Source organism: Colossoma macropomum, unplaced genomic scaffold (assembly GCF_904425465.1).
Source record: "Colossoma macropomum unplaced genomic scaffold, Colossoma_macropomum, whole genome shotgun sequence".
Classification (NCBI taxonomy): Eukaryota; Metazoa; Chordata; class Actinopteri; order Characiformes; family Serrasalmidae; genus Colossoma; species Colossoma macropomum.
Window position 1 is genome coordinate 50651848 of NW_023494792.1, and position 24155 is coordinate 50676002.

General features: G+C 40.9%; 1 protein-coding gene across 1 annotated transcript in view; it reads left to right on the forward strand.

Annotated features, from left to right (window-relative positions):
- foxp2 (forkhead box P2) overlaps positions 1-24155 on the forward strand; it is a 110829-nt gene that overhangs the window by 30441 nt on the left and 56233 nt on the right. Inside the window, exon 4 of the mRNA XM_036577490.1 lies at positions 13298-13475. Coding sequence (XP_036433383.1) covers positions 13308-13475 — 168 coding nt within the window. The 5' untranslated portion in view covers positions 13298-13307. The remainder of the gene's footprint in view (positions 1-13297; positions 13476-24155) is intronic.

Genomic DNA, 24155 nt, shown 5'->3' on the forward strand with positions numbered 1-24155 from the left:
GCCCTTACGAATGTGTGCTGGTTTATTTTCAATAGGAACTGAATCAGGGCCCTTCCCTGGAGCTGCTTACTCGCCCTGTTGATATGGAGTCGAGCAAACACTCACTCGGGGATGTCCTGTTGGGCGGCCGGCCAGAGTCGCAAATGGAAGTCACATGTGCGAACTCCTGTGTAGGGATCCTGCGAGGCGAGCGGAGAGGAGCAGGCCCCGGCTCCACAGGAGGCCTCCTCACACTCGCGCCCACCGGCCTTAATTAGCGTTTTAATGGCGCGGCTTATTTACCCGCCCGGATAGCGGCTTATTTTGATGTGCATTGTGTCTGTCTTGAGATTTGTCTCTTGCTCCTGTGCTCCAGGCTTGTTACTTTCCAGATTAATGTTAAAGATTAAGTATACACATGCTTACTGTGCTTATTGTTGAGCTTTGCTTTGCTCCCCCCACCCCTTGTCTTGCCAGGGATATGCAAATATATTTGGACACTATCATTATAGGCTACTTAATAGGGATTTCATTAAGGCTATGCCTTGCAAGGCAAAGGCAAGTTGCCATGGATACTCCAGAGCTTAAGTACAGTATATTACAATGTTTAGTTCTCCCTTATATCATCTCTGTGTTCTAATGGTCCATTTCAGGCCATTTTGATGTACAATGAAGAACATCATTAAAGCCGAAGACTCGTTGGTCCTATTAGTTTGTTATTAATCTCTTTTTTTTCACAAGTCCATGGCCTCTGCACAAAGGCACTATTTATGGACATTTCAACCCATGTAGCATAATTAGACAAACATACTCTCACCTTGGAAGTGTTATAAAACCAGCACTAAAAGAGAAGGAGTTTGCAAGTTAGAACCACTGTTTCTTCACAAAGCACTGTTCATTGCAGCGGAATATTTAGCTGGAGGGAATAGATAAATGAATGACTTGTAACTTTATCTGGTGGGGATTTGCCATAGAAGCGGAAAGGATCTTTGTGTGTAATTTTGGTGTTGTTGATGCGCTTTTTGCCTTTCAAGAAGATATTTTAGTAATTAGGTGATTTTGGTAATTTGCTAAATTTGTGGTATTAAGCTAATACTCACTATTTGGACCACATTTAACCAATTACAGTATATTGACCCTGCATATATGGCCTCAGATGCACTAGATGTCTCTGTGATGATGCTGATAATGTTTGGTTAGACTGAACTTAGTGTGGTTAGTGGCTGAGTTATATTTGAATTTGCTTTGTTCAAATGTCACATTCTGTTGAAATCCCATACATGTACAAATAAAGGCAGGTCTATGGGCGGGAGACAGACAGCAACACGCTGTGAGTTTATTAGGGCAGTGTTTACAAGTACCGTGTGCATACTGCACGGCTCGGACATGGGGGGGAGGGAGAATGGAGGTGGAGATGAACTCAAGTGGATAACTCTTCAACCAGAGAGAACAGCTTTGATGCTTGTGGCAATTCTGTGAGGCCTGAAACGCATCAAATTCTCAATGACTGCACACGAGCTAAGTCGCGTGGCCTTGCCTTGCTCAAGAATCGTCCATTCATCTACGTTTCACGATGTACGCTATACCATTAACTCTATGATGATTGTTAATACACCATTGGTTTCTACACTGGTGTGCATATGATTTGTGCTCTGAGTGATCGGTTTAAGCAGGGCTGTGTGATTGTTACTGTAAGACAGGCTGGTGGCATTGGGCTAAGGGAGGCCACATCACCCCCCATGAAGGAGCGAGGAAGATGGAGATGGGCTCTTGACACTGTCTGCTGGCTCGGGGCAGCGCGTTTTTGTGTCTGCTTTAATTGAAAATGAATCGTTAGAGGGGGTTGCTATGGAAATTATGCCATCGCTTGGAGACGGAAAGCTCCACCGGCATGGCGGTGACCACCGTGCGCGCGGCACCCCGTCCCCCCCTCACCCACCAGCCGTACGCTTTCTTCTGCCACTGCTCAAGTGCTGCTGCTGGGATTGTTTGTCCTCATTGACCTTGGTAGTCCAAAGCCCTGCAAAATGGAGAATAAAAGAGAGAGAAAGAGAAAGCAGGGAGAAAATTAGCGGTGCACACATATGAGGAAGCAGCGAATAGTGCTAAAATTGCAGCTAAACTGATGGAGAGGGCCATCAACATAGCTTAGCTGAAATGTTCATTTATAATGAAATGCTAGCCAGACTAATGTCAATGGCTAAAAGCCATCAACAGCTGCTATTTGATGTAGCAGTCTTTGCTCTGCCTTGTTTAGTGTTTATCCCAGCGCACAGGGTGGAGGCCAATAAAAACTGTGTTGCAGTTCTTGGCCTCAGATCAACAGTTCTAATGATATCATACTGGTAAAATATGCTCCAGTTCAGCTGGTAGATAATACACTATTCAGAGCCTGTTAAATCATGCCAGCAAAGCGCTCGGAGCAGAGAAGTGGTCTTGCGCTGCGTTGATGGCTAGATCTTTAACTAAATAAATCTGTCATGCCTGCCTTGGGTGGATCTCACACAACATGAAAGTTCTTGCTCGCTCTCTGGCAGTGTTTGTGTGGGTGTATGAGATGAGCGTGTGTGTTTTAACTTGGGAGTATGTGCACATGCAAGAGAAATGATTGATTTCATGAGTGGGCTGGGTCTGTATTTTTATGTCATTTTTATATAAATTGCAGGTGAAACGCCAATATTTTGATCCTTTGCTCCGTTTTCTGTTCTCAGCAGCGTTTTAAACTTTTTCAGTCTCACAGACACACGTGCTCGCTTTTTGAGTTACCCGTTCATAAACAGCTGGCTCCCTCACTTGTCTTCCAGTTGTGTGTTCACACACACGCAGCCAGACAAGTCTCACTCTCTTCAATCTCCATGTCCATGTGGCAGAGGGAGCTGGTAGCAGATGGACTTGCTTTTTGCATCTGCTGTGTGCAGACCGGCCTTTGTACTCCACTCCTGGGGGAGAGCGAGGGCTTTCTTCTCTGCAAGTAGATTCCTGTCTGTTGGAGCGACTAAGAAAAACATCTGTGGCATGCAAGGAGGGAGAGAGGGAAAAAAAACAGAATTGACAAAAGGGTTGACAAACACCATTAGCCAAAGATGTTCCATGTCATTGCTAGTGTGTACTGTTTACAGTACGGCACATATGTCAATACATCACTGTGATGGCTGCCTGGCAGAAGCCCCTGCTCTGCGGTTCTAATTAAGGTTAGTAAATGGAGGAATCCGCAGCTCGAAAAGGCCGAGGCTTGATTAACATCTGTAAAGACAAATTTGCCTTTGTGAAGTGGTTTCCAAGCTTTATCTGACGCGGGAAAAAGCTGTGAAAAAGCTTGTCTGGTTTGCGTTTTCCCTCCTCCTCCTCCTTCTCTCGCTCCTCCACTCACATATTTGCTCTGTAAGGAGTTTTTTCTTTCTTTCTTTTTCTTTCTTTCTTTCTTTCTTTCTTTCTTTCTTATTTGGCTTTCAGTAGGCTTGCCCTAATAAGGGATATTTTCAGAGTTGTTAGTGCCTGTTTAAGGGACTGACACATTCTCCTAGTAGATGGTGTTTTTACTTTATTTATCTTGCATGTATTATATTCTGAAAAAGGGAGTAAGCAAGTGTGGAGTAGTTAGTTGTTTAAGGTTACTCCTCTTTGACTACACCAGGTCACTACCCTTGTACCACCACCACAAAAAGGAGAGAGAAAAAAAAAGAGAAAGAAGTCCTCTGAGCCCCTTCCCCTCGCCCCCACACTCCCCCCCACCCCACCAACCAAACTACCAATACCTCCAGCCCCCCAGAACACCCCCCACCCACCCCATCATATTGCTTGATTTTTTGTGTACCTTATGTGCCAAAACAATCAGAGGTCTGGCTGATTTTGTTTTAATTACGCGCCTAAGTAAAATGCAGCGGCTGTGGGACGTGATCGGGCAGAGGCTGCTCTGGCTGTCGTGTAAATACTGCTGTAAATAGTTCTTTGATGATGGCTTTGACAGTGAGCGTCAGCTAGTTTTCCCCCCACCACCACTCTCTCTCCCCCCTTTTCTATTTTTTCTCACTCTCTCTGATGCTGTTGCCTACCAGTGGCATTCTTTTTCCCTCATTTTGATTCATATTAATGCTTCAAGGCTTCTAAGAATATCTTCAAATGACTCTACCTTTGGGGAGTGGAATTCTCTGTCATTGTTTAAAAGGTAGGTTACTTTTCTTTCTCTCTTTCTGACAGCTTCTGAGAGCTGATGTGTTTGTGTATTGCTCTGAGGCATATTCTAGCTATGTGGCATGCTGTTTTTTTTTTGTTTCCTTTTTTTTAAGGCTGTGTCATTCCCTGGCAGTTAAAGACAAGAGGTTGCTAATTGTTGTTTAAGAGAGGAGCGTTCCCTCACTCGTTTCTCTGCCGAGGCTACCGGCTGCTGTTCTTTCTCTGAATAGACTACTCTCATTTAAACACACGCAGGCTAGAATAGAAAGCAGGCAAACATACCTTTCTCCGGGAGCATTAAGGGAAGCTCCAGCCTTTGTTAAGTCCCCACAGCCAGAGTCCGAACGCAGGAGCGTGCAAGCTTGTGTGCCTTACGGAGAGAGAGAGCATGCGTGCGTCTGCCGCCGCTCTCTCGGAGCGAGGGGTGCCTGGCAGAGCGCGAGCGGAGGAGCAGCTCCCGCACAGCCTCTGAGAGAGAGGCACGCACACACACACAGCATCGCCAGCGTGCAGCGCAGTCTCACTCACACACACACACTCACCTCTCTCACTCTAACTCACCAAAGAACAGCGCGGCGATTTAAGAAAAAAAGGAAAACGCAGAGGGATTTTTCGAAGGTTATTTTCAGAGCAGAAATAATTGTCAAGCAGTTCAAATGTAAAAACTGCAAGCAAATAAAAGGATAAATAGTGTTTTGAAGTAATTGCGATATATTTCATCAGAGACAAGAAGTATGTTGGTGTAATTATTTCCAGTGAGGCAGAAAAGGAGAAAGGCAGCTGGTCGAGGCAATACATTTCCATTTCGGACACTTTTCTGCTCCCCCCCTCGGCCCCCCTTCTGCCGGGACGGGCACGTTGCTGCTACTTCTTCTTCCCCCCCAAAAACCCCAGCGTCTCCTATTGGGCCCCTGTCTGTCTGTCTGTCCGCCGCTGTAATTGCCCGGTGACAAGTGGAAATGATGGAATAATTGTCAGGAGAGAGGGGTCCTTTTTTTTCTTTTTTTTTTTTTTCTTGTAATGGGTGCACCGGTAACTTAAGTATGCATGAGCAGCGTGCGAGGGACGGGGGCGAGCGAGGCGCTTGTTTATGATGCCAGACTGTATAAACACAGTTGGAGTGATGACACAGATAAGAGCACGACGCTGCCCGTGACAGCAGCTGCCAGCGCGCCGCTAAACAGCACAGCACAGCAGCCCCGTCCCCGCTCACATGCAGGTAACGCCGACCTCTCCATCCATCTCTCCATCCGCTCTCCCTTCCCTCTACCTCTGTCCCTCGCTCCTGCCGCTTTAGCGAGCAGAGGTTTCATCCTGCTCCGGCTTGTTCCATTTGCTTTTGTCTCTGGGTTAATTACTGCTGATATGGCAATCACGGTGATGAATGGATGTGTGTGAGTGTGCGTGTGTGTGCGCGTGCTGCAGAACAGAGTAGTTCAACTTTGCCTCTTTGGTGTGTGCGCTTTTATTTGAAGTGTTCTCTGTGTTTAGGAATGTGCTGCTGCGAAGTTTACAATGTGCTAATAGAGCAATCCACCATCATTAAAATCAAGAGGTGAAACTAATGTTTTTATTGTACTTCACTGTCTGCTGGTGGTGATATATAAAAGAAAAGAGGAGGCCAGCCATTATGTTTCTTTAATAAGCTAATAGTGGTAAAATATTAATGAGTTGCATATATCTGTTTTACTACGGTGAGCCTTTTTTTTCTCTTTTTTCATTTGAAGGAGTTATTTAGATTTTTCACAGTCATCCAGAACTTTATAGAGCCTATCCCACTTTGAGGAGGAGGGGTCAGTAAAATTATGAGCAGTGAAATACTAATTATCACTATCAAAGGCGGGCGGATAATTTGTTTACTTAAATATTCATGAGGGTGACTAAGGCATGGTATTGGGCTATTGTGAGCATATTATTAACATTTCATAGGGCTTGTGCTGGAATGCAGAAGGGCTCTTCTTCATAATTTAATACCCCAATGCATAATGAGCTATGTGATTAGTTCATATGGAGAATTGGTCCAACTCCATTCTGAAGACAGATAATTCACATTGTTCTCAAGAGCCTGAATATAATAGGTTCTTTAGTGCAATGAAATTAAATGCTACACATTTTATATTTCAGCTTACAAATCCCCTCGGCAATATTCTGTTTGGAGTCTATTTTTCCCTCTTTCCCCTCCCTCTCCTCTTCTCTCACAGCCTCTCTAAAAAGAATGAATTTTAAAATTGTTTAACTAAAACACATGTTTACCTACATGTTTTATTTAGAATGCACCCGGGCCAATTAACACCGTTCATTAACCGAGCGGGGTATTTGTTTTGAAAGTTTAACCAATCACTTTGTTATGCTAATTGTGATGTAATTTAATTTGAGTCCCATAATGATGATGCCGCTATTATCCCCATAAATGATGCAGTTAAGCATCACAGGCTCATTTGCATGTGCTTGAAGGGGGAAGCTGGATGAGCTGGCTGCAGCAGCACTCTATCTGCTTTCATTTTCCACCTCTGTTCCCTCCCGCCCTTCGGCTCCTCCCGGCCTGTCGCTCCCTATTGATGATCAGCACTTTTATCTGATATTTTAATGACAAAGAGCGGACAGACTGATTACTTACGCTGCAGAAGTGAAAATGTAATAACGGAAATAAGAGATTATTAAAAAATGCAAATGGAGCCTCAGTCATGTCAAACCTTAAGTGAAGTCTATGAGATGCGATTGATTTGTAGTTTATTTATTTATTTATTTTGTCTTCTTTTTTATCCTGTTTGGGAGAGTATATAAGCTTAAAAAATCTTCCTCCTTCAATTTTCGTTTGCACATCAAAGTGCTCCTTTGTTGGCAAGAGTTTAATTTTTTATCGATTGATTCCATCGAGAAGACTGATTAGGTTTATGTGCTGAAATGTAGTGTGGCTTCACTTTGTACAGTGTGATGCTTGGGTTAAAAAAAAAATCAATTAGAAAAATCTAGGAGGGAAAAGAGCAGCTTCCTTTTGTAAATGCACTTTTTGAGGAGCCTTCAGCCTGGTTAGCCTAGCCTGTGACTAAGCCGCTGCTAAAGACTGCCCATTATCTGTTTTGTCGAGGGTTAGACTTGGGTAATTTTCCTCTGGAAAGATTATTTTTCTCTTGACCAATCCTGCCTGTTACGGCCCTAATTGGTTACATAAATCTTGTCTGGTATGAATGAGAAATGTTGCGGTGTTGTCAAGTATAATCTTCACCCTTATTTACCAATTCATTAAGATCTATCGATGCAGGACTGGTGAGAGGGAATGACAACATAAATCAGAGCTGGGGACATAATGACCCTAATCAGCCCCAAATAACTGGAAACGTCACTATGAGCTATGTCTCTATGGCTGTGCAGCTGCGTGGCAGTGCGGCTGGGCCGCTTCCTCTCGCCAGCCCCTCGCCGCTGTTAACGCCACTGTCTGCCCCTCACCTTCCCTGCCACAAGACTCGTAAGCACCTCTCAGCACTGGCATGAGAAAGTCAATGCCCCCTTTTAATATTTAACCCCCTCCACATAGCCCACTCCATGCAAAACAGCTGGCGACACTGAGGATAATTGGACCAGAACAATGCCACGGTGAAATGAAATATGCATTTGAGTCGGGTAAATAGTCCAGGAAGATGGATAAATAGAGCTTTGAATGAATGAGCGAGTGAGTGAGTGTGAGAGAGAAAGAGAGAGCGATAGAGAGAGAGAGCACTTGCCTCAGAACTGTTCTCCTGCCAAAGCTGATTGGAGCAGACAATGGGGCCTCCCCCTTTTATAGGTCAATTACTGATGATTAGGTGGGCTGAGTTAATTAAAGAAATTACCCAAAATGAAAACGGGTGGACTGCTTGATTAGATAGTGTCACTGTCTGTTCACCTACTTTCTGAGCCTTGTTCTCCTACAGGGAGGTGCTTTTGCTGGGTAAAATTTTAATTATATGGAAAGAACTGAAGAATGTTGCACAGTGGTGCTGGAGAAGACAAGAGACAATGCCTGTTTCATACGCTCTACATCTTACCCTACATTGTCTGGATGTGCTTTTAAATTGAAATGTGTCACTTTCTAGAGAACTTTGCCAATTAAAATATTGGATTAATATTTATCGTTGTTTGTTCGGTCACATAGACGATTCTTAGTGTTAGTTGTCCTTAGGTAGAGTCAGAATGAGCAATCAGTGAATTAGTGAAATGTGGTAGTACAGGTTTCAGTACATGCATTTATTTCACAGAGACCCTTTTGAGCTCTCACCACATCCCACACCCTCGCACAAAGATTGACTCAATTGTCTCTCTTTCTCCCTTTCCATTCTTTCTTTTATCTCTTTTTGTCTTTTCTTGTTCTACTAATGTAAATAGAACTGAATTAGCGCTCTCCGCAGAGTGACTCATGTGACATAAAGACTATTTATTGTTGGCTGAAATGATGAATTGAAATTTTTTTCCTTTTTTTTCCTCTAAATGTGCTGTCTCGTACCACAGATAACAACATTTGATTCTGTTACTTTGCATAACGTTAATCCGAAGAACCAGCTTATTATTCTCGGGCTCCTTTCATTTTAGAACTGGTGATTTTGTAAATATAATTTTTTGCCCACTCTCTCTTTCTAAGGCAATCTCATCCATTGTGAATCACTTTGAAATCCTCCTATCTGAGAAGAGCGCTGCGCTATTACTCAGGTTTATATGGGAGTCGTTAACTCTCTGTGTGGTGGCCCTTTAAAGCCAAAAAAAGATCATCTGGAGTGCATTGTTAATCTTCAGAGGACTTTTGAATGTTAAAAGTGTCTGTATTTATTCTCCTGCACCTTAAAGCCTGCTTTTATAGACATGCTGTTTATTAGTCACTGTAATTCTCCTGTTCTCCTCAGTACCTGCATCCGGGAGGTAGAGCAGCAGATCAGACGCACGGAATCGGATAACATTTCAGCTAGTGTGGCCAGGCTAACGTGTTTCAAATGGTGCAAATCTGGCATTTTGATTTATTAAGCAATCCCAGCTATTAAATATTTGAGCATGCCGGGTGCTGCACTTCTTTATTTTGTATGCATTGTAACTTATGGCAATGATGAATTAATTTCAGTGGAGCACAGAATTTGTGATTATTTTAAACAGTATCCATATCTTAACTGGATCAGAGTGGGAGTAGCTAGCAGACTGTGAAATGTAATTTTTAGTTTTTTTCTTTCCTCCTCCACTGTTAGAATTCCTAGCACCTGAGCAATGCACTGATAATGAACAGACTTCATGAATGACAGAGTGTGCCTTTTCTGATGCTTTCAGGCTCTGTTACCTGTCCTTTTTAGGTGGAGCGGGCAGCTACTTTAGCCAAAGGGGCATCTTTTATAAAAAAAAGTGTTGAAAGTAATGCTGAAGCATGAGACTTGTTTCAGGCATTTGGCTATGATTTCGGAAAAGTCGTATCGAGTGAATCACTCTCATAAAAGCATCGTCATGTTAGCTAATGAGTCAACATTAGCGTCTTTGAAGTCAGCTTATCGAATTGGTTTGTGCGTGTGTGATCATGCGAGCGTGTGGTGTGTTTGCGTGGAACATCTGGGCTGTAAGTGGCTCTCTCCCCTCCCACACCTTCCTCCGTCTGCTCATATATATCCCCCCAAAATCGCAGCCGTAGCCCTGAATGCGATGTCAGGATTCTGTCTGGGATTTTTCACCTGATGGAAAAGACAGAATTGCACGTCGTATGAATTTGAGAGCAAACATTTACACAGACAGTGTGGCACTGTTACAGCATTCCAAAAAGAAGAGAAAAAACAAAGAGACGGGGCAAATAGCTCTTTATATAAGAGCTGCAGTGATTGGCTGTTATCAAGTCAACTCTTTTTAAGGCAGGTCTGGAGCTTCTGTGAGGTCACCTTTTGTTTGACTGTCTTTCATTTAGCTAATGTATGTAGAATTTACACAGCAGTGATTGTCACCATGCTGATGGATCTTATGATTGGTGGCACACTTTTGATTAACATCTCAGTTATGAAAACACAGTTTTTTGGACTGTGCCAGTTTGCACACAAACCTCATTGCTGTGCATGAGAAGGTAGCCTAACTGTAAAGAAGTTGCAGGCACAGCAGCACTAACAGGAGCTGTAAATATTGTTCCAGCGGGGCTAACCTTCTGCCCCAGTGGGTTTTTCAGGAAAGGACGGTCTGATACAGTGACAGCCTGCTAGCCCTTAGGGCCAGTGTGTATGTGTGTCTGCAGAGACAGAGGTGCATTTGATGAACACATCTCTCTCTCTCTCTCTCTTGCTCTCTCTCTTTCTCTCTCTCTCCTGTCACTGTCCATCTCTCTCAGCCCGTACAGTGAGTGGTGACACTCCTTCAGTCCGTGGCGTGCACACACTCCTCCCCTGCTCCGTGGCGTGGAAACGAATGCAGGCGAGGGTGTGTTTCTAATTGACATTGTAATTGGCAGATTTGAATGCTGCTGTTAGATGGCTAATTAATTTATCTCACCGCTGTCATTAAGGTTAAAGCACCATCTGATCTCCCTGAATACACTTTGCATACATCTGCATGCCTATTATTTCCAGTTACACACCTACATTCAACTTTTGGATAATGTGGATTTGGAGGTAAATATGGTGTTAATGATGTGTGCGTCTTTAATGATCTCATCAGTATTCAGGGGCATTAATAGAAAATCAGGTTCTGATTTTGAAGAAAATGTGGCAGGCGTATTATACATTTTTTATATTTTTTCTGCAAAAAAAGAAAAAAAGGATAGCTGAAGCCATTCTTCTGGGTAAAATGTTAATATTACATTGGAATTTAATTTCTACACAAAAAATTACCATCTTTTCTTTTTTATATTATATATGAATTTCCAATTTATTAAACAAGATCAGAATGATTTTAATTGGAAGTTTGTAGAGTTGATTTTGTACAAACTTTTTTTTTTCCGAAAGTCTTTTCTTATCTGCGTTATCTTCAAGTTATGCACTTCATTGCTGTTAAAAAACACTCCATTAGATTGTTCTTAAAATTCGAGTAAAGGCAATCAGGCACTCTTTCTCTGAATATTTAAAACACAGGGCATGTAAAATTTATGCCTAATTTGAATACTCATTAGTCGCCTGATCTCTACGGCAGCTTTGTGTTTCTTCAAGAGAGATTCATCAGCATCTCAGTCACTCTTTCTCTTGCTCCTTCTCTCTCACTCTGTTTCTCTTTACCTCTCTCTCTCTGTCTCTCTCTCTTTCATTCTCATTCACTCCCTCTGTCAATGCTGTTTTAGTAGCTGGCATTGTTTGTGGCTGAGCGTGTCTTGTTGGTTGTTTGTTGACTGTGGTGTGGGCAGCTGTCACCCTGTGTGTAACTTAAGTCGTGTTTTCTGCCTAGCGTCCTTCTGGATGGCGTGAAAGCGCTCCCTCCACTGCCTCTGCCTCCCTTTTAAGCAGAAGAAAGCCCCGTGCCGTTAAAATGTCATTTACTGATCTGAAAAGCAGCCACGGATTAGAAGACATCTTCTTTGTTGTGTCGAGCATTTGATTATCGGTGTTATTTTTCAACGCTAAGCTGTCTCGCTACTGTATACTCTTATTCAAAGCGCCGTACTAATTGCCCATGCAGAGCAGGTGACAAAATTGATGTGCTTAATCTAGGCGAAGGAGGATGGCAGCCCTGTCAGAGAAATAAATGAAAATATTGCTCAAAAATGAATCCGCTCTAAACATTACATGAGATTAGGGTTATTATACAGGGATGCAGCCCCCATTAATATAATTAATATTGTTTATATTTTAATAAGATGAAATATGAGACGTCCAGTAATCATTTCCTGAGAGGAACAAAATGTGTAATGGGGAAGAAAGGAGGAAAAAAAGGTGTTTTAATGAGTATATGAATGACAGAGAGGCGATGAGGTTTGAGCTGCGGAGCGTGTGAATTAAAAAGGCTCTTGTGGGTATATTAGCTATGCAGAACACACCTTGAATTGCATTTGTTGGGTCAGGCCGATTCTTTTATTTATTGCGAGGATCTCCACAGATCTTGGCAGGACTCCTCATTGCTCCTTTGAAAGTACAGAGCATTTATGCAGGGAAAATGATAAAACATTTATTACTAGAGAGGAGGTAATATGCATAATTTATGCTGTTTTTAGCACAATCATTAGTGATATTCGTGATAGATTTTTCTTTTCTTGCGTCTGCTCCCCCCCCCCTGTTTTTCATATCTAATAGATGCCGGTGAAATTAATTTAATATCCTTCATTTATTTGTCCGTGTTAAAAATCGAGGGTTAAGACACCCCGTACCGTTTGATTTGGGCTCTCTGGCCGCAGTAATTGTGCTCTGGGGATGGGTGCTGCACTAAATGTTTTAAATGTCACCAAAAATAATTGAATATCGCAGGTTTGATTAAAAAAAGAGAGAAAACTAGTCAATATGTGTCAAGAGGATTTTTTTCTCCTTAAGAAGCCTTGCAGGCAAATTTTATTTAGCTTCAGTTAGAGGAGAAGACCATTGTATCGTTCATCACGGGATGGTACCATGTGATTTGTTACACTCCCCCCTCCTCTCCTCATCTCCGCGACCCAATTTTAATTTTGCATGATTAGCTGTGCGTCATTAAGCAACTTCATTCAGTCGAGACACAGCGTAAAACTCTGACACTGTCAAGGCGGGGGATATTTTAGGAGACTGTGTATGAACGGGGTCCAAAAAAAAGCTTATTATGATGTGTGTATATATGTGCGTGTGTGTGTCTGTGTGTATGTACATTCACACACATTTATGTTCATGTGTTACATTACAAAAGCATTAATTTGAAAATTCCTATCAAAAAAAGGAGCCTGGAAAATTCTCATTTATTTACATGTACACTTTTAAAAATGTATCTGTGTGTATGTGAATATTCTGTTCAATTAAGGAATCCAAAGCAAATTTAAATCTGCATATACAAAAAAAGAAAAGCACCCAACACTCTCCTCCCCCATGGGCTCAGAAAACGTGCATCTCTTTGTATTGCTTCATTTACACAATGAATGCATAATTTCTCCTGCATCTCCCTCCCCCTCCCCCTGTTAAATGCTTTAATTTGCAGAGAGGGACCAGGGCTTGATAATGCAAATAAAGGGGGATTGTAACAAGAGCCTTAACTGGTGCCTCTTAATCACTTCTAGGTATTAAGTCATGATGCAGGAGTCGGCCAGTGAGACAATAAGCAACAGTTCAATGAGTCAAAATGGAATGAGCACCCTAAGCAGCCAATTAGATGCTGGCAGTAGAGATGGAAGATCAAGCGGTGACACGAGCAGCGAAGTAAGCACAGTCGAGCTGCTGCATCTGCAACAACAGCAGGTAAGTTGTGTTTCTCGCTCTCAGGGCTTAGATTCACACTGACACGCGGGCACACGGGCTCTAAAAAAACTCTGTGTGTTTAGATAGGAATTGGACTTTTTTGTAGGTTTTTTTGTGTGTGTAATATTTTTTTGTTTATTGATATGTTGTTTGTGTGCTGATCTTCAGGGTTGCTTGTTTGTTGTGGCAGTGTTGGTTTTGGCAGTGCTGGTTTTGCTGTAAGGAGTAGTTGTGTGACGTGTGCGGAGATTGTGATGCTTTTTTGGAGGTATTTACTGCTTTTATTTGTATTTCTGTGCCGGGGTGAACGGCACGCTGCAGCCGAGGCCATATGTGTCTGTGCGTGTGTGGGAGAAGGGGGAGTGATCCGGCGCGCGTGGATGTGTTTGGGTTCTCCAGCTGCCACCAGAGGGCGGCCTAACTCGACTTCCACTGGTCTTCTCCGCCAAAAGAGAGAGGGACTTTTCAAATGTGGCCCGTCTACTGTAATGTCTTAAGCGTTAAATGGACTATACGTACTGTGCTGCTTCTTAGAGGACATTTACATCCAGGTAGAGAACTTAGTTTAGATATTCTGTGATTGAAACATGTTTTTCTTTTTTTTTTTAGAAACATGAGGTATGTAGATATCAGGTCTTTGCAGTGCTGCTCTGAGTGTGCATGTATATGGCCGCAGTGGTTTTGGGTGACAGCAGATCAGGGGAGTTCTTCTGTGTCTCCATTCACTGACTGATGGCTTTGACAGCTCTCCAAAAGCGCAGTGCTGGGGGTCACCCTGGGCTGCAGGAGAGAGTTAAGGGCACAGAGGAGTGTCTGTGTGTGTTCATGCATGAGTTTGTGTGTGTGTGAATTTTGTTATATTTTTGCAAGTTGTCACATATTCATATTAACATAACATGAACTCTGCTACTTATTTGTGTCCTACAATGTTACCAATATATTTTGTTTTATTTGTATATTGTTTAGTTAATAATTCTACTTATTTCTAAATGTATCCATGTGTCTGTGTTTGTGTGTGGGCACATGCACCCAGAGCTGGTGTAGGCAGCTGAAAGCCATTGGTGAGGGAGCATTGTAGCAGAATGAAGTGTGTCCTGCAGGGATGTGTGGGCCCCTCTAGTACCCCCCCCCCAATACACACACACACACACACACACACACTCCAGCTGGTGATTACAACAGCACCCCGACACCATGGCCTCTCCCCCCATTCATCATCACAGCGTCTGTCTCTCTCTCTCTGTCTCTGTCTCTGTCTCTGTCTCTGCTTCCGCACACGTCTGATTGAGGTCAACCCCCTACCTCTCATTACTGTCCTCTGTTTTAACCTGCACACCTACTGCAGACTGTGTGTGGGAGTTTGTTGGGGGTGGTGTTGGTGTGGGGGGTTGTTTAGTTTGAAATGTACAACTTTAAGTGGCTGTAAATATATTATTATTTGTTGTCTAATAATTCACTTTTACATTTAAATATAGGTATACAATAATAATAATAATAATAATAATGATTATTATTATTATTATTATTATTTATGTTGTTAATATTTATACAATGATAGATTTTACATAATAGATATAATTAATTCATATACTTATATAATGAGTCATTTTTTACTTATTTATATCTTATTTGTGTGTGTGTGTATATATATATATATATATATATATATATATATATATATATATATATATATATATATAGAAGAAGAAGAAGAATGCACAAAGAAATTTGGATCACTAGCATTTTATAAATGTTTATGTATCATTCATATATATATATACATTTATAAAATGCTAGTGATCCAAATTTCTTTGTGCATTCTTCTTCTTCTTCTTCTTCTTCTTCTTCTTATTATTATTTTCTTGTTAAGAGTGCTGTAAACAGTGCTGTAGGATGCTGAGGGTCCTTTTTTATAAAGCATATGGTAATGAGTGCAGGAAAGGACAGTGAGTGTGGGCAGCAGGAGTGAGCAGAGACAGTAGAGAGAGTGACAGTGTGTTCCCATGCTCAGGCATACAGTGAGAGGGAGACAGTTTTTTCCTGTGCATTGAAATGAGCGGTCCGGCTAACAGGCCTCCAGAGGCTTCTTAAAGAGAGGCCAGATGCTGTTAACTTCACACACTTCCTGCGCCCAGCTTCCTCTTTCTTCTCCCCACTTCTCTCACATGCACGCCCGAGCCAGAGGTAGAAAATACCTACACATTTAATAACCTGCCCAATCTCTCTATTAGTACTCTCCCTCTTCATCTCTCTCTCTCTGTTTTACTTTGCATGTGGAACAGTTCCTGTAGAATGTTAACTGTGTTAATATTATTATTATTATTATTATTATTATTATGAATATTAGTATTATGCTTAATAATGATAATAATACTTAAAAAAATACTACTTATAATAATAATAATAATAATAAGTGTTGTTACTAGTCATTAGTAGTAGTCTGTTTAGCAGTCCTAGGATTAGTAAGACAGGAACAGTAGCTTTTCTCATAGGCTCTGCCTAATAAGTGGTGAATAGTAAAGACAGGCTCTTTTTAGTGTTGTGTTTATGTATAAACTTTTAAACAGCATCCTTCACCATCATTACAGACCCATAGCTTTATTTTCTGCTGACGTCTTTGAAAATCACAACCTTCTAAGATTTGGTACCTTTGTTTTATTTAAACTCCCAAATACTTTTCAGATGTTATTTTTCTCATTGAAAGGAAAAACAAATGTAATAAATTGTTGTATATTTTCTCTTACAGTTTAGTTATAAAAATATGGGGATGGAAAAGTCAAATTCATTGCCATGACGTTGTATTTCTGCTGGCATTTTGGTTCTTATTAATTATTTCACTGTTTCACTTCCAAAAGTTTTGCTCATTAAGTGTTTTCAGATGAAATCACAATAATTTCATTTCCAAAAGTTTCTCAGCTAGAGAAAAAAAGCCCCATGAAACCTCTGTCGCAGGGTGATAATAAAAATGCTTGCTGCTCTTAATATTTATTGATTATAAGTCTGTGTTGAATAGATGCTTTAATGTATGGTAATGATAATGTGTATACATGAAGGCTTTACATTGATCTGAAGATCCATACAGTAATCTACTGTAATGGAGCTGTTAGGTGATTACTGTGGTCTTCAGTCTATGCATTTTATTGCACAGGCTGTTGGCTCGAGAAGAACAGTATAGCTCAGTCAGTGAGCTTCCTTCTTGGAGAGGGAGAGCTATGCTCTGGGCAGCTTCAGACTCATCCTGGACTCCTTTATGACTTTCAGAAGCAGTTGCCAAACTCTCTATTTTATCAGAGGAAACCCACATTCCTTTCATTTTCCTCTTGCAGTGTTAGAAATGACTGCTGAAATCCAATCACTGTTCTTTGTTGAGCTCTGTAGCAGAATGATGCTGTTTGCTGAAGTTGTGTTGGCCTTTATGAATGCCATCCAGATGCAGAGGACATTTCTTTTTCATGCCCACAGCAATCGTTACAGCAAGTCGCCTGTAAGTCACTGGCCCAATGTAAAAGTGACAGCAATTAACCCAACATTTTAGCTTGAGGAGAATTTAAGATGAGATATCTGACAGCCGATGTCAGCCATTTTTTTTACTGTTCTCTGGCTTTAAGAGCAAATGAAATTGGAGGTAGCATTGGGAGGAGGTGTTGGGGGCTCACAGGATTGGGGGGTGAGACTGAAAATGAAGGCGCTAGCTATGACTGATATTATTTAATATTTGGTGCAGTGGTTTTAACCTTTTATTGTTTGATTGTATTCGATTAGTTATCTTCTTCTTATCTTCAGATAAACGTTTCACTCTTTGTGATATTACCATTGCATTTGTACTCAGTGGGACACAAACCGTTACACAGTGTTAATTGATATTCAGGAAGGCTGCCTTCATCGTCACCTAACAAACACTCACCCAGACTTCACTGGGGCCTCTGGGGCTCCATTGAGTGTCATTCAGGAGGAGCTGTAAAGGTGGAGCCACCATACAAACGCTTGCTTTTGCTTCTGTCTCTATCTCCCTCCTCGTTCTCCGCAGCGTCCACAGGGAGCAGAGAGTGCAACATCTCAGGCAGGGTGATGACGGGTTCCGCTCATCAGCCCAGTAAAAGCCCCTCTGATGCAAATAGCGCTTTGCCCTTGAGCATAATTTAAAGCGGTAATCACCCCTGGTGTCTTGGCCGTGCCGATAGGCTGAGCGGGGTGACTCTCTCATTTACACTCCAACACAGAAGCTCATTAGCTTTATCACGCCGGCCCGAGACTCCGCCACTCCAGTGTGTAAATAACACACACTCAGACATTAGGGGTAGGCAATATGGCAAAAAATGTAACATTGCGATACCTGAAGACATTTCCACAATACAGTAAGTATATGATTTGCAAGTTCAAACTGACAAAACGCTCCAGCAAAACAGCAGCGCCACAATTTTAAAGGCTTTAACAAATACATACAATGTTTTTTTTGTTTTTTTTTTTCATTTATTATTTGCAGAAATAAACTAACAAACTTATTACACACTTCTACAGTGATATGCAAAAGTTAAGTATGGCAAACTTATGGCAAATAAAATGATATGTGTATAACTTAAATATGGCATTTTTCTTCAAATTTTGGAGCACAGTTTATGTTTATTTGCTCGGTTTAACAAATTTCAAAGTAAAATATAAAATGTTAAATATACCATAACGTTTGCACAGGGTACATTTTATGTTTTTTTTTTCTCCAATATGTTAAACTCAAATTGTACATTACAGTATGCAGAAGGGAGGGCAGGTTAACTTATTTTCCCCTATTAAAAAAATTACTTACTATAGAGCAGGTATACTTACTGCTCTTGGCATAAGAATAACTCAGCTAGTTCGCATTGTAGTCTATTTAGTTACAGAATAATAAGTAGAGGAGTAGCAATGCAGCATATTTTATTGCATCGAATTGTATTTTAGCGAATCACTTTGTATCAAATTGTATTGCAGTGAACTGAATTGTATTGCAGTGCATCATAACGTATCGTTGTATCATGTCTATCAGGTTAGCTTGTGGCTAGTGTGTTAGTTTCAGGCTGGAGCATCAAATCAGGACTTGTTTAATCTTGAATTCTCTTATAAACAAAACATGGAAACATTAACATTTTAATCTAAGGCACATTTTCAGCCACACCACTGTATCACATTGAATATGCATATTGTATGTATATTGTTTAACCTCCAAAAATAAACCTGCGGAAATAATAAGCCTGGACTTTTAAGAGGTTTAGCGGGGACAGGAGGAAATATTTGGGGAAAACATATTAAGAAAAAATAAGATCATCTTTTTGTAGTCTTTGGATGACATCAGTGTTGTCAAAGTACTGATAATACTCATGATAGCCTCAAAATCATGCATTTTAACAGTTTTATCATGAGAATGATAACATACTGCCTACCCTTAACACATACGCACACTCTCACATAGACCCTGGAACACCTGCTGAAATATTTGCTTGCTCACAAACCACAGCATCCCTGAGTAAATCTCAGATCAGAGGAAATAAAATAACAAAACAAGGCAGTTTCTGTGGACTTTGTGTTTTATGTGCTTTTGATGGGCCAGCATTCTGCAGTGGCCCACATCCTACTTTATTTATTGTGCTCTACATTTCATTGTTAACATTTCACTATCTTCAGTATGGTCCCCGCTGTATAGTACATTGAGGACTGACATATAGAGTTGTCGTCCTCCAGGCGATGACACTGTAAGATATAGGGCCATGAATGACAGTGTAGCGTGTGTTTGCTCTGCTCCCCAGACAACACAGAGCATTATTCTATTATCACACACACACGCACACATATGCGTGTACTGTGCACATGCATTTCTTCCAGTGCTCCGGCTGCAAACCTGGAGTGGTCATCTGTGTTTAAGGCACATTACATGTGGCTGCATGGAATTTACAGTGTGGCTGCTGTAGTAACTCCATTTCACATCAGGGTCTCCAGAGACCCGGTGAAATGTCAAGCTGCGGCTTTGAAAGAGGCATGGAGAGAGGGATGCGGGGAGAGGGAGAGAGAGAGATTGAGGCAAGCAGAGGGGGGAGAAAGACAGAGTGAGAGATAGAGAGGCAGAGTGAAATCTCCTGGAAACAAACACTTACTACCATTTTATGCTTGAGCAGCTCTCTGCCATTGTGACGGTGAGCGGTGCAGGTCAAAGACGATCACAGGTGGAGCGCACACACACATGGAGATACACACACTGCTGTATATGAAATAAACCCTGCACCTACACAGAGTGTGTAAGATTTCATACTATGCATATATATATATATATATATATATATGCATATACAAGTGTATATATATATATATATATATATGTCTTTGTGTATGTATATAAATGTATATACATGTATATACATGTGTATGTGTGTGTTATGCACACACCTCTGATGCATTATAGCTGTTTAGAACTGTTATATAACTTTATAATATACAGTTCAAAATTTGAACACCCTGGCTAAATGGTTGGTTTTTAAAGTGAAAGTTTACACATTTTCTAATGGGGACAAACATAATCATGCCAATTTTTCAATACATTTTAGTGCACACTTTCATTCATTTGCTGAGTTTAGCATATTGGAAAAAATATAAAACATAAAATGTGAATCTTTCATTCATTTTTAAAATGCCACATTTTACGTTTTAGATTTTTCTCCCAGTATATCACATTCAACAAATAAACAATAATGTGCAATTAGTGAACAAAACTGCATTAACAGGTGGAGTATTGTGCTCTGTGGGCACCCAGACTTCTGCATACAACTGCATATACTGATGCCACTCCGATTGCAGCTGTTTATGTCTGTTATATAGTTTTCTGAATTCCCACAATACATACATATTATACATATTTACGAAATACCTAATGCGGTTCAGTATGATACGAAGGAGTTTTGATTCAGTGGTTTAATAATTTTTTTTGATACTACAAGACAATGAGTACCTGAATATTCAGCATTATGAAAGTACAATATTTGAGACTTCAGTATAAATTTTGTATGATCCATTTAGTAACTAAACATAAATTAAGCTGTACACATTCTAAAGCAGTCTGGTTACCAAAAAGGGGGACATGGTTCCCAAAATGAGTGGATGGTTTTTTAGAGAACCATTTTTGTAAATGATAAATGTGAGTGTGAAGAACCTTTTTAAGGCCTAAGAACCTCCACAAAACATAAAGGTTCCAGGAGGAACCCTTAAATTGGTATATAAGCACTCACAGATCTCTTATCAAACATGGCTCTTTAGGGAATCTAAAGTGGTTAATATATAGGTTTCTTCAAAGAATCCTTTGTGGTACCTTGTTTGTAGTGAGCAAAGTGCCTTGATCTGTTGTGTCACTAACACACACTGTACAACAATACAGTACAACACGTATGATACTTTGCAGTACAGTATGACACAATGCAGTATGTTTTAATATAGTGCTTTAGCATGCAGCTCACTGTTTATGTGACCCAGTGGGTTATGTTTAGCGATTACAGGTTAATCTCCATGTGTAAATAAAACTCAAACAGGCAGCCCAGGTCAAGATCAATGACCACTTCACAACTCATTTCCTTTTATGCCTGCTAACTACCTCTGCCTGGGGAAATTAATGACACTGGATCTATAGAGCCTTAACGGCAGAGGCTTCTGCCTGCCCCCAACAGCCAAGCATTTATACACTGACCCATCCCATTAAAACAATGTCTTAAAGGTGCACCGCTCCAGTTGCGTGTTTATAGGCAGCAGAGCTAACGCCTGAAACTCATGATTTGAAGTAGTGAATGGAATGGCTTTGCTTTTCCAGGTGAAAGGCCCCACACAGTTCTGCATGTATTAGAGTAAATGAGCACAAGCAGAGTGAAAAGACACACTAGGTTGCTGCTGTTGGATGAGGGGCCATTCTAAACGCAGGCAGCGTTTTTTTTCCTCGACGTCTTTGACAGCCTGCGACACTGCTATCCATTTAACAGAGCTTAAAAAGCCCATATATGCATATGCCGACCGTCTTAAGCTGACAACCAAGAGGCAGGATTTGCTAGAAGGCAGCTTTGGAGCCTTGTGAATTTAACAAGCATGTCTAGTATTACAGTTTCTCTCTGCTTTGGCCATGAATAGTAACAAATCAGCCTGTGAAACGCCTGCCCAGGGATGTTTGTGTGTGGGTTTCCTCCCTCTCTAACAAATATTAAAATGATGTAAATCTGGTTAAGGAGGTGAGGGCTGAGATACTGGAACTGTCTCTCTCTCTCTCTCTCTCTCTCTCTCTCTTTCTCTCTCTCTCTCACTCTCTCTCTCACTCTCTCTCTCTCTCTTTCTCTCTCTCTCTCACTCTCTCTCTCACTCTCTCTCTCTCTCTTACTATGCACGGGGTAGTCAGGTGTTCGTCGCTTTGCACTTGAAAATTTCGATTCCATATTGTTGGCATAGAGAGAGAGAGAAAGAGAGAGAGAGTTAGAGTTTGGCCCGGCTCACAGCCCGCTGCCCCCAGACGCTGAATACATATGTAAGAGGGCCTCTCAGCCTGCAGCTCTTTGGGGCTTTTGAACAAATGCGGTAAATAAGCCCTGGCCTCACCTCACAAATACACAAGAGGCTTTTCAAACACGTACACGTGTCACTTAGAGTGCGTTTTCACTCTTTCTCTGTGGGTGGGTTTTTTGTAGTAAGGGCTTGTAGGGGTGTTTTTAAAGTGGAGGGTCGGTGCCTTCCTCGTTGCTGTCATCGTTGGAGGGATGTCTTCATTTTCACCCATTGCAAAGTAGTGTCAGCAGATGCCCATGAGTGGTGAGCGATATGGCAGAAATACAACATGATGCTTGGCCTGAACAATTAATCGTTTTTATATTGAAGTGCAATTTTTGTTATATCATACATTATTCAACAAGTTTCAAGTAGGGAAATTTAGCCTAAGAACACAGAGCTTAGATTAGAGATGGCAGAATGACATTTTTTCAGTAGCGATACCAATATTGAAACCTTGATTAACCAACACCAATATAAACATTTCTTCTTTGAAAACTACTGAAATTTAAAAGGAGCTATTTTTAATTGAAGGTCTTTACATTAGTTGATTATCTAAAAGTAGATTATCAGTATTAACTACACAAACACTCTGCTACCCCGAGGAAGAGATAGACAGCTAACAACATCACATCACACAATGTGAGCTGATATTTTTAGATTTGTTACAGGATTGGAACAGATTCTTTTTTTTCCTCTCATATCCAGTCCAGCATTATCTGCTGGTACCAGCACAGATACCTATCATTACCGAAATGCCTTCTCTCATGATTTTTAGTTTTTCTGAGGTTTGATAAGTTGCAATAGACAAAACAATAACACTGCATTTTTTGTATTCAGCGTTTCACATTGTTGGGATTCAAACTCACAATTTCCCACCAATCAGATGAAACTTTAGACAGTTATGCCACTTGGGGGCCCTGTTTAAATCTCTTTATAATCTACATGCAATTGGTCTGTGTGGGTGTCTGGTGATACCCACTCTACACTTAGAAGAGCATATGTTACATAAATGACCACGATAATGATAAAGTATTGCCATATCACCCATAATAAAGCAGTGTGAGCCTACTGTACATGCTCAGACAGCAGTTGTCTGGCCTACCGCTTTACCACAGCACCGCAGTGAGAGCATGTCTGTGTGTGTGTTTGTGTGTATTATGCGATAAGGAAACATTGTGATCGTATACAGCGCATACATTAATGTTGTGTGCGATGCTTCATGCTTGACTTGACGCTAAGCTGATATTGGTTTCACGCTTGAGTCTTCCAATACCGGCTCCGTTTCAATTGAAATGTGATTGTTATTGCCCGAGTATTTACCAGAAGTTATTTGATGTATGTTCCTGCTGAGTGAATTTGCCTGCCAGGCCCCTCTTTCACTTGTGTAACGATGTCAGACTTTTCCTGCTTAGAAATGATCTCAATTTCCAGCAATTGTACCACACATGGAATAATTTAATGTTGTTGTCATAACAAAATCCCCAAAACACTTACTTTTAATGTTGATGCAGCAAGATTTTTATTAGTCCATTAGTCATTAAATGTTTATACAATATATAGAGAAGTTGCTGTTATCAAACATAAACAAAAATTTAATTTCTTAGTCTTCGGTATGACTGTGGTGATATGTTCTGATTCAAAGATGACGCTTTATAAACAAAAGGTCATGTACATGTCCAGTCAGAGGTTTGGATACACCAACTCGTGTGGACAGGTTTTCTTTTTTCCCTATTTTTCCACATTTTAGAATAATAATAAAGACATTAAAACTATATAATGGTTCATAGGGAATTACCTCCCTCTTGTCACAGCACAACTGATTGATTGAAATGCATTAATGAGGACAGACGTTCTAGTAATTAAGTTGTAATGAAAAAAATGTTGTTAGGATGATATTGTGATTGTGGTTCCAATAATTTTAAACTCTAAATTTCACTAAAGTCGTACATGAAAACTACTTGTACTAGTTGTAGCATCTACAAACAGTAGAAATAACAGCAATCGAAACAGTGCCAAGCAACAGCGATCACTCGTGCATTGTCATTCGTATGTCCATGCACTGGATAATGCTTGTAGTTGTACTACATGTAATAATGGACTCGTCTGTCCTCTGACCGTCACTGATGACTTTGGCTGTGTGAG